At 37.1% G+C, this 11,480-nt stretch overlaps 3 protein-coding genes across 3 annotated transcripts; all 3 read left to right on the top strand.

The window, feature by feature from the left end:
• The first annotated feature begins 101 nt into the window (after positions 1-101).
• LOC131548146 (dehydrogenase/reductase SDR family member 13-like) lies at positions 102-4,901 on the top strand. Its single transcript, XM_058789231.1, has 5 exons — positions 102-614; positions 845-963; positions 3,086-3,209; positions 3,323-3,649; positions 3,736-4,901. Exons 1-5 carry the CDS (start codon positions 488-490, stop codon positions 3,993-3,995), a joined length of 957 nt encoding a protein of 318 aa, XP_058645214.1. The 5' UTR covers positions 102-487; the 3' UTR covers positions 3,996-4,901.
• A 1,097-nt stretch (positions 4,902-5,998) lies between these two features.
• Positions 5,999-7,072, top strand: LOC131548150 (dehydrogenase/reductase SDR family member 13-like). The gene is made up of 3 exons (XM_058789237.1): positions 5,999-6,150; positions 6,264-6,590; positions 6,677-7,072. The coding sequence occupies exons 1-3, from the start codon at positions 6,054-6,056 to the stop codon at positions 6,934-6,936; spliced, it is 684 nt and encodes a 227-aa protein (XP_058645220.1). The 5' UTR covers positions 5,999-6,053; the 3' UTR covers positions 6,937-7,072.
• A 1,078-nt stretch (positions 7,073-8,150) lies between these two features.
• dhrs13a.2 (dehydrogenase/reductase (SDR family) member 13a, tandem duplicate 2) lies at positions 8,151-10,912 on the top strand. Its single transcript, XM_058789230.1, has 5 exons — positions 8,151-8,345; positions 8,517-8,635; positions 8,713-8,836; positions 8,925-9,251; positions 10,426-10,912. The coding sequence occupies exons 1-5, from the start codon at positions 8,219-8,221 to the stop codon at positions 10,683-10,685; spliced, it is 957 nt and encodes a 318-aa protein (XP_058645213.1). The 5' UTR covers positions 8,151-8,218; the 3' UTR covers positions 10,686-10,912.
• The last annotated feature ends 568 nt before the right edge of the window (positions 10,913-11,480 follow it).

Here is an 11,480-nt window from a genome sequence, read left to right as displayed (position 1 = left end):
AGTCAATTGATTTGTTTAATTAAAAATGATCTTATTTATTTTATATTTTTCCCCCCTAAACTTTTCCATGGACCCTTGTTGCCCCCTAGAGGTTCCTGGACTTAAACCATATCGGGGGACCAGAATACCTTAAAATCTTGAACACTCTAGAAACATGGACGTGATTTCAAAATCTCAACAACAGAAGCCACATAATAGCAACGTGGTCGTGAGTTTTGCATGGGCAAAAGCATTCATATTTTTCCTCAGAAAATGTAACAAATATTTAGATGCCATTTCAGTCAGTGGAGTGAATAAAAGCAGCTCAGCAGTGGTGTAATGTTCAATATAATAGCTGTGAGTGTCTGGACTTGGTTTTTGTAATCTAAATGGACTGTATCCAGGAGGGCGTGTTTGACTCCAGCACGTCTTCCTGTTCCCAGTCTGAAGGGAACCGAGCTCTTTCATAAGCAGATATAGCAGTTATTGCTCTGATCGTTTGAATATAATGTTTACCGTTCTGCTCATCTGTGGAGGACTTGTCGGGTTTTACCTGCTGCTGTGCGTGACAGTGTTGCACCTGCCAAAATGTAAAAGTACGGCCAAACTGCACGGGAAGACTGTGATCGTGACTGGTATGTGCTCGTTTTTAGTGCATTTGATATTCTCCTCAAACAATTGCGCATGTCCTCGTTTTATTATTATTGAGTTTTAAAACGGCTTTTGCAGATTTGACGCTAATCGTAAACACTCCACGTTACACAACGCAAAACTGACAACTCGTCCACTAACGTTTACACCGGCATTTCGTGATAAGCAACTGAATAGATTTGAAGATTGACATTTTAAGCTGGTTTAATTGCAGGAGCAAACACGGGAATCGGCAAAGCCACCGCGCTGGATCTTGCGAAAAGGGGAGCTCGTGTGATTCTAGCCTGCAGAGATGAAAGCAGAGCTCAGGCTGCTGTCACAGACATCCAAAGGGTGAGAGCGAGCATTGTATAATAACTTCAGGATAATGGCCTTTTCTAATAAGACAAAATGAAAGTTCCACTAGGAGGCGCATGGTTTCTTATTCAGTGTTATTGAGCTTCATTCAAATTTCAGGATGTGTATTGTTTCACAACAAGTTTAATGTTTTAACTCTGTTAATTGGTATCTTATATTTAAAATAATTAAAAAGCGTTAATAGCTTTAAGTAAACATAATGTTACCTTATTAGCTCTTTGAATCATAAGAGGTTATTAAAGCATGTTGATTGACAGTCCCACCTACTGACCGGAAGAGGCACTGTTCAACAGGGTCTAGGCTAACTTAAAGGGATACTCCACCCCAAAATGAAAATTTTGTCGTTCCAAACCCGTAAAAGCTAAGTTCATCTTCGGAACACATTTGAAAATATTTTGGATGAAAACCGGGAGGCTTGTGACTGTTTCATTGACTGCCAAATAAATTACACTGTCAAGGTCCAGAAAAGTATGAAACACATCGTCAGAATACTCCATCTGCCATCAGTGGTTCAATCGTATCGCTATGAAGCGACGAGAATACTTTTTGTTCGGAAATAAAACAAAAATAACGACTTTATCAAAAAAAAAAAAAAAATACTTTTATCACCATTATTAAAAGAAATTGCAACACATTTTGCTAAAATCTATATTGTTTGACGTTAGAACGTAAAATCAGAGGCGGACAGTAGTATTTTTACTCTGCTGTAAAAGTACTTTTTAAGTGTCTGTACTTTATCAGATGTTTTTCTTTATAAAACTTTACTTCACAACATTCCAAAGCATAATATTGTACTTTTTACTGCACTACGTTTCATATTAAATATCATTTAATACTTAATTACATTAGAAATCTATTACTTTCTTACTTTTACTCAAGTAAAAGTAATTCAGAGATTTACTTGAATACAAGAAAGTACTATATCTTTAATGTTCTTAAGTATTAAAGGTGAAACAAACAACAACTTTTATTCATGAAATGTAGTGCAGTAAAAGGTAAGACATTATGCTTGGAATGTAGTAAAGTAAAAGTTGTCCAAAGAAAAGCACTCTGATAAACTACAGATACTTTTTAAATTTACTTGAGTAAAGTAAAAATACTTCACTACTCTCCGCCTCTGAGTAAAATCTATATTGTTTGATGTTAGAAAGTGAGTGATCACGGGCTTTGGACAGTACTTAAGGGGTTCAATTCCCAAAGTAACTACTCATCAATGGCAAATTACAAGAGAACAATACGTCTTTTGCTTGATATTAAACAGAGCTCCATTATGATGGCTGTTTCTTGATGATGAACTAAATTGCGTGGTCTAATGGACTCCTCCCCCACATGCAGACTCAATAACCGCAAGAGCTATCCAACTTTTTCTTGCCCTAAAAATGGGCGTGGCCATTTGTAAATTGTATGGGTCAAGCTTCTGTTCTGGTCCGTGTCCAGCTATTTTTAGCTGTACGAAACAGTTCATTTCGCTACTTAATATAAAAAAATAGTTGTGTCCATATTATTTTAAAATATATATTTTCCTCCCTGTGTTTCCTTCCTGCTGTGTGAGCTACTGAAACGAGCCGCACTGTGAAACAGCCAATCAGAGCGGAGCTCACCATTATTATTCATGACCCTTCCAAATAAGGTAATAACAGACCATTTCATTCTAGGGACAAATGCTAGGGTTGTAAATGCCCATGTAAAACACAGTTTGATTGTATAGGCTATATAGAAACATTGCATTTTAGATTTATTGCAAAATATGTTTCAACAAACACATATCATCAATTAAGTAGTTCATATGTAGGTCTGTCTTTATAAGTTTATGAATGTTTCAAAGTTTTTGTAGAAAATGAATGGAATTTCTATCTTCAGAACCCCATTGTTGCACTCTTTTAATATTCCCTCATTAAAAAACTTTGCACCTAATAAATTATAAATATAGTACTTTTAGAAAAGTAAATAAATAAAATCCAGTCATATCAGTAGCACGCTGTTTTATTGATCAAATCTGTGATGCTGCTACATAAATTTGCAGAATTAATGTAGGAATGTATTAAATCAATTAATGTATGTTAATGTAAGTCAATGAACTGATGTGACTGGCACACAGGAATCAGGAAACAAAGAAGTCTTGTATATGCACTTGGATCTGGCCAGTCTGAAATCTGTGAGGTCTTTCGCTGAAAACTTTCTCAAGAAAGAATCCAGATTGGACATTCTTATCAACAATGCAGGTAGCTATCGAATATATGCAATTGCAATGATACAATTAGTAACTTTTGAAGATAACAAATTCATAACGTTAGGTTTAAAAACTTTAAATTGATTTCTTTTTCTGTGTTTGTAGGACTTGTAATTGATGGCAAGACTGAGGATGGCTTTGGAAGGATCTTTGGCGTCAATCACCTCGGTCACTTTCTGTTAACCATCCTGCTGCTGGAAAGGTTAAAAGAGTGCGGGCCCAGCAGAGTTGTGACAGTCTCTTCAATGGCCCATTGGTGGGGGAAAATTGATTTTGACTGCATCAACACTCATAAAGATTTGGGTTTAGGAAACTCTGTAGTGGCCTTATTAAGGTTGTACAGTCACAGCAAACTCTGCAATGTCCTCTTTACACATGAACTGGCCAAGAAACTCAAAGGCACAAACGTCACCTGCTACAGTCTTCATCCAGGTCAGTCTGTGTTCTTTATTCTCTAAAAAGCAGTACTTGATAAAATATCGTAGGTCATAAGTAACCAATGCTGAATTATTTTGTAGGGGCCATCAAAACGGACATAGGTCGCCACAGCAATCTATGGTGGAGGCTGATCATGGCACCGATTTTGCTGCTTTTCTTTTCGGACGTGGAATGCGGAGCTCAGACGTCTCTTTACTGTGCACTTGAAGAGGGTATTGAACCCTTAAGTGGACGCTACTTCTCTAGCTGCGCAGTGCAGAACCTTACCACTAAAGCCAGAGATGATGCAGTAGCCAAAAAGCTTTGGGAAGTCAGCGAGAGGCTTGTTGGTTTAGCCTGAGATCATCAGTTTCATTACACCTGTATGGATTTGCACTTGCACAGTCTGTTTAGTGGCATCTGTGGACAACTGTGTTGGAGAAATCTGTGTTTCTGCATATTATAAAAAGCCTGTGTAAAATTTTGCAGTTCATAACATGCTTTGACCACAAAAAAAGCTGTTAATTCTTCTAATAAAAATGTTCTTTGATTGTTTTACAGATTGTGTTTGTGATTTTAATTTAATTGTATTTCATTTACAACCTTGTTCTGGACAGTGTGTGTATGTTGAGTTCTATAAATTATCTTAACTGTGATGATTATTTAATATTTGTTGGTTAAAAATTAGCATGAGGTGACCTTTTTCTAGATTCTTTCAGACTCTTTTGGCAGGTTGCACATTTTCTTGTCTCAGTGCAAGACTTGCATTTTTAAAGGGAAACTTTGATCATCACATGTAAAAAAAAAAATCTAAACTTGTTAAATTTTGTGCCAGTAACAATAGCTTTAACATGCATTTTCTTTTTTCCATAAAAGTGCATGCTTTTATTAATGTATGTCCTCTGGAGCGCAGTCAGACCTGGTGTTTCTTTAGCTTGACATAAGCAAAGAGACTCATGTGCATGTATGTATGCATCCATGTGAATAGCCAGAGAGCCACTCAATTCAGTGTGCAAAAGTGCTCCAGTTTGTATTATTTCTGTTGTGCACTATTTGGTTGCTGTTCATTCCTTTTATGTCTTTTTCATGTGGTTCTGTAATTAATTTTCACCAGGTTCTTGTGTCAAATTATGTAAATACAAATTGAGTGTTTAATCTTATCATTATGCATTATTGACACTCTTATCTTCCAATTTGATACTGTTAAGTGCTTTGACACAATCTGTATTGTTAAAAGTGCTGTATAAATAAAGGTGACTTGACTTGACTTGTATGTGTCATGCTTAATGATTTGTTCACTAGTCTTTTCTAAGATTAGTAGAGTTTTTTAAAGTTAGCATTACTATTGCTTAATTTTAAACTAAGGGGCTTTGAAAAATTTCCATTGAGAATATTAAGGTACTTAAAGAAGGATAGCCGATTTCAGAGAGGCTAGCAATAGCAAGCTAGTTTTGAAAACATAAGAGCCCACCATCCCTGCAAATCACTCTCCAAAGCCAGACTAGCGACACGATGAAGTACGGCATTGCTGAAGAGTTGAATGCAACGTCAGATTACCTCGTGTCTCATTCACCAGTGACAAAACTTTATTACAGTACAAAGTGCATTATATTACAATCATAACGCCTTCCATTCTCGCTTAGTCTGCAACAGCATAATGGAATGCGCTGATGACATATCACATCTGAAAAAGCACACGAGGCGTAACGGTTAGACTTCTGTTGAACACATGATTTTTGAGTCGAAAACAACAATTTTCATCACCATAATTCTAAGAAAGTGCAAGACATTCTATTAAAAATGTATATTTTTTGACGTTATAAAGTGAGTGAATCTTCAAAAGGAACACAGGCTTTGGACAATACATGTCAGGGGTTTAAATCCCCAAAGTAATATAGCTGATTACAAGAGGACAGTACATCTGTTATCTTTTGAGATGTGTCTGAAGTCTGCAGTCTTTTGTTTGATATTAAACAGAGCTTCGTTATGATGGCTGTTTCTTGATGCTGAACTTAAAATCATCTTTAAATTGCACAGCCTAATTGACTCTCCCATAACACGTTTTAACCTTAGAGTTTTTTTTTGTTGTTTTTTTTTAAAATATAAGTGACACTGAGAGTCAGTAAATAAACAAATAAATTCATTACCTCACTGTTGTATAGCCTACTCTTTTAATATTTCCTTGTTAAAAACCTTTGCCCCTATAAAAATAGTACTTTTATAAATAATAATAATAATAAATGAACAAAAATTGAGTCATATCAGTAGCATGTTGTTTTATTAAATCTGTGATTCTGATACATAAATTTGCAGAATTAATGTAGGAATGTATGAAATCAGTTAATGTACAGTATGCATGTGAAGTCAATGAACTGATGTGACTGGCACACAGGAATCAGGAAACAAAGAAGTCTTGTATATGCACTTGGATCTGGCCAGTCTGAAATCTGTGAGGTCTTTCGCTGAAAACTTTCTCAAGAAAGAATCCAGATTGGACATTCTTATCAACAATGCAGGTAGCTATCGAATATATGCAATTGCAATGATACAATTAGTAACTTTTGAAGATAACTAATTCACAACATTAGGTTTAAAAACTTTATATTGATTTCTTTTTCTGTGTTTGTAGGACTTGTAATTGATGGCAAGACTGAGGATGGCTTTGGAAGGATCTTTGGCGTCAATCACCTCGGTCACTTTCTGTTAACCATCCTGCTGCTGGAAAGGTTAAAAGAGTGCGGGCCCAGCAGAGTTGTGACAGTCTCTTCAATGGCCCATTGGTGGGGGAAAATTGATTTTGACTGCATCAACACTCATAAAGATTTGGGTTTAGGAAACTCTGTAGTGGCCTTATTAAGGTTGTACAGTCACAGCAAACTATGCAATGTCCTCTTTACACATGAACTGGCCAAGAAACTCAAAGGCACAAACGTCACCTGCTACAGTCTTCATCCAGGTCAGTCTGTGTTCTTTATTCTCTAAAAAGCAGTACTTGATAAAATATCGTAGGTCATAAGTAACCAATGCTGAATTATTTTGTAGGGGCCATCAAAACAGACATCGGTCGCCACATAAATATATGGTGGCGGATTTTCATGGCACCAATTTTGCTGCTTTTCTTTTCGGACGTGGAATGCGGAGCTCAGACGTCTCTTTACTGTGCACTTGAAGAGGGTATTGAACCCTTAAGTGGACACTACTTCTCTAGCTGCGCAGTGCAGAACCTTACCACTAAAGCCAGAGATGATGCAGTAGCCAAAAAGCTTTGGGAAGTCAGCGAGAGGCTTGTTGGTTTAGCCTGAGATCATCAGTTTCATTACACCTGTATGGATTTGCACTTGCACAGTCTGTTTAGTGGCATCTGTGGACAACTGTGTTGGAGAAATCTGTGTTTCTGCATATTATAAACAGGCTGTTTCAAACGTTGCAGTTCATAACATGCATACCACAACAAAAAAGCTGTTTAATTATCCTAATAAAACTGTTCTTTCTTTGATTGTTTTACAGATTGCATTTGTGCAAACATCACTAATTAGTAAACATCTTTTGAATGTAACAAACTGCTGTGTATATGATACGTTTATGGGACCAGGTTTCCACTACATAGGCTAAATCATGTTTCTTTGTCATACCAGAGTAAAGACGTAATTCGCTGGGTGTGTCTGGGGATACCGAGGGCTTACTGTGTAGAATGTGTCACCTCTCCCAGGTAGAGTATGTGATTTATTTAGTAAAGGAACAATATGTACGTATTATCACCTGCAGGTGTCAAAAATATGTCAAGGGATGTGAACACGTTGAACCCAGTTACTCAATATCTCCATGATAATATGTAATGTGAAAAACTGAAAATAGTTTGGCACCGAGTTAGTTGGTGATGTCAAACTTTAAGAATCGTGTGACACTCAGTACTGGTGTAATGGCTGCTGAAATTCAGCTTTACCATCACCAGAATAAATCACATCTTAAAATACAGTAGCCTATAGGTAGACGTAAATGATTTAATTTAATTTTCTCAATTTTAACACAAAGCATTTGCTGTATTTGGTCTCAACATGTTACCAAACCTTGTAAGGGGGGGGGGGGGGATTATTTAATTAAAACTGTATTTAATTTACAACTTTGTTATTTATTCTGGCCAGGTTGTGTGTGTGTGTGTGTGTTTCTATAAATTTAGTTAACTTGTGATGATTATTTAATATTTGTTGGTAAAAATTTAATACAAATCAGGGATCAAAACTGTATTTAGACTCATATTTTAGTCAAATAAAATTCAAAGATCGATCAACACATTATGAATGTGAAAGCACCTTTAAATGATTCGTTGTGTCAAAACAAAAGTACTCCATTTTCAAGAGTTTACAGCTCTACTTTGTACCCCATTTGTTAATAAAACATGCCAAGATATTAAGATAAATAAGCAGTCTTTGGCCTTGAACGGTGTATTGTTTTCTTGGGCTCTTGCAAACCGGTTTCGTTGAGAGCTCATGTGGTGATGGAGAAAAACCGCGGACCGGTTTATCAGGCTCTGGTTCGGGCGGAGTGCATAAAACCGCCCGCAGACTCCTGCAGTAGGTCACAAACATGCTCCATCTTATCATCGCCGGTGCGCTCGTCGCAGCTCTTTATGTCGTCTTGGTGGAGACGTTGTTTAAGAAGTCAAAATGTAAAGCAACCGCTGATATGACCGGGAAAACTGCCATTATTACAGGTGAGGCTTTTTGATAAACATTATTGAGGTAACTGCAAATCACCTCTGGAACAATGTCGCGTTAAGACGAGCGTGTCGTCTTCACGTTTGCGTTATATGACTTGGGACACTGAGGAAAGACTGCACGTGTTTTAGTTTTGGTCTTGAGAGATGTTTGGTTTTATGTTTCAGGCGGGAATACTGGTATAGGGAAGGCCACAGCTCTAGATCTGGCAGGTCGTGGAGTAAGAGTCATTCTGGCCTGCAGAAACCAGAAGAAAGCTGTGGCAGCTATAAATGACATCAAGAAGGTGAAGAGTGGGACCATCTCTTCTGACCACTGATTCAAGAGTTTTGAGTGTTTATTGAACCTGTGTTTGTTGTTCAGGCCACAGGAAGCAATGACATCCTGTTCATGGAACTTGATCTTGGAAGCTTCAAATCTGTGCGAGATTTTGCTGAGAACTTCCTCAAATCTGAGTCAAGACTGGACCTGCTCATCAATAATGCAGGTGATCAATACTGTTTCAAATCAGATTGTAAGCAACGTCTGAATATGGGGAATGTATGGAACTGTATTCAAAGGTTTTTTATGTTTAGGTCTTGTGGCGGATGGTCGAACTGAGGATGGTTTTGGCATAGAGTTTGGTGTCAACCATCTTGGCCATTTTCTGCTCACATGTCTTCTGTTGGACCGTCTGAAGGAGAGTCCTGCTGCTCGTGTTATCACACTATCCTCTATGGCCCATCGCTGGGGCAAGATTGATTTCGATTCTCTTGTCGCCACCAAAGACCTGGGGTCAGGGAGATACAGCTGGCAGTTCTTCCAGGCCTACTGCAACAGCAAACTCTGTAACACCCTGTTCACTCACGAACTGGCTAAGAGACTGAAGGGCACAAACGTCACCTGCTACAGTGTTCATCCAGGTAAATCATACTTGAAGGAATGGTTTATAAAGTTGAAGATATGTCATCATTCATCCACCCTTATGTTATTCAAAACCTGTATGACTGTTTTTCCATTTGTTTGTACATCACTCAAATTCCTCTTTTTGCGTTCCACAAATGAAGCCTCAGAGGTTTGGAATGTCACAAGGTTGAGTAAATGATGGTTGATTTCATTTTTAGGGGAACAGCTCTTACTCAAGTTCATGTTCACATTCACTAAAAAATAATTTTTCAAAGTTGTCAATGAAACTTAGATTATCGGGGTACCTTTTACTAGAAAATACATAGTCTATACAGTCTTTCTACTTCTAATTTAGTTCACTTTTTGTAGTTATTTGAATTATAAGAAGTTAAGTAATTTTCCAACACCAATTTTTTTCAGTGTTCTTACATTGAGGTCACTTTAGTAAAATTTCAGCAAAATTTAACCGTCCAAAAAATTGTCAATAGTCACACAGAAGTCCCTTTCAAACCAAAGTTTTCTGTTGGCCAACTTGGCAAATCTGTCAAAAAAAAAAACCATTGGGAAATCTGCGTGGAAAAAAGTTTTGCTCTCACACAAAGTTTCCAATCTGCAGATTCCTTTAGAAATAATTGGATTTCATCTTCAAAGTGGTAAATACTTTTCGACCATACATTAACAGAAGCTCCATCCGAAAGCTCATACCGTCTAGTAGTTACTACATTTGATTTGAAACTTCATGAAAATTTTTTTGTACATGTAGTAGAAGTGAAATTCTGATGTACTACATCCACCATGCTGTCATCACATGACCTACCAGCATCAGTTGTCACTTGAGTGCCATTCACAACTTCTTGTCTACTAATCATGAATACGCACTTATTTGTGCTTTAAATCAGTATGTTTACGACCAACTGGATACACTGGAACGCAAAATCACATTCCCAGTGGGAATGAAACCATTTGAAATGACAAATGAAATAAAGAATGATGACATAATGAGTAAAAAATAAGAGTGAATGAGACCCATGGTTTTTGTGTGTGCGTATGTGAATTCCAGATCATTGCTACTAATCTAGCCTATCATCTGGAATGCTCAGAGCCATTTCCTGTTTTTTGATAAACCTGATAAAATTGAGTCGTTTTTTTTTTTTTAAAAGCAAAAACAATGTTGTATCACTCCTTTTGCAGGTGTTGTAAAGACCGAGCTCTCCCGCCATGTGAGTCTCTGGCAGAAGGTTTTCATCGAGCCAGTGGCTAGACTGCTGTTCCTGGACCCAAAAACCGGAGCCCAAACAACTCTGCATTGTGCCGTTCAGGAAGGAATCGAGCATTTCAGTGGACGTTATTTCTCATGCTGTGCTGTGGTGGAAGTCAGTGCCAAAGCCAAAGATGACACGGTGGCTAAAAAGCTTTGGGAAGTTAGTGAACGACTGAGCGGCCTTTCATAAAGCCAGAGGAACTGTTTTATTTCTGGTGGCTGTGAACTTTATTTATCCCTAAATGGGGGGAAAAAAACATATGAAGTGATGAAACTGATTGTGGCATTTTTTGTGTTATGGATGCAAAATTATTTACAAGGTTTACTGCGTTTTAATTTCTGTTTACATTAACTGCTGTATGCTGGTATGAGTTTTTTTTTTTTACTGTATTAAAGTATCTAATGGAATCGCTATTATCCTGGTTGGTCCTTTATTGTATTAATTATGAAATTATATTTGATATGAAAGCAAAACTCAAACAAATGTGGCTGATATCCAGTAATTTTTGCTTGGCCGATCCACGAAGACATGCACCTTGTTACATATTGCCACTAAAACGTTCTGCCATGTGATCTAGCTATCTATCTATCCGTCTTGTATAGCCTATACCAGACTTTTTCTAGCATATTATTATTTATTTTTTTTTCTCAGACTCAGAATTGCGAGACATTAACCAAAATTTGTAATTCAGTTGTACACTTGTAATTCAGTGTTTTCCTCACATTTTTTATTTTTTTTTTCTCATATAATTCCAAATTGTGAGATATTCACAGTAACTTCATTATTTCAGGGCTTCCATATCCAAAAAATTGACAGCACGCAAAATTCGTGACTTGTTTGTGAACATCTCAAACTATGACTTTGTCACACAATATCGCACGTTAATTGAGGTCAAGTGTATCCCCCTGCAAACACGCTATTGATATCATTTCAGATGTATAACCCGAATTCCGGAAACGTTGGGATGTTTTTGTTTTTTTAATT

This window comes from Onychostoma macrolepis, chromosome 10 (genome assembly GCF_012432095.1).
Source record: "Onychostoma macrolepis isolate SWU-2019 chromosome 10, ASM1243209v1, whole genome shotgun sequence".
Classification (NCBI taxonomy): domain Eukaryota; kingdom Metazoa; phylum Chordata; class Actinopteri; order Cypriniformes; family Cyprinidae; genus Onychostoma; species Onychostoma macrolepis.
Note: the sequence above shows the minus strand (reverse complement) of the source record. Positions and strands in the feature narration are given on the sequence as shown.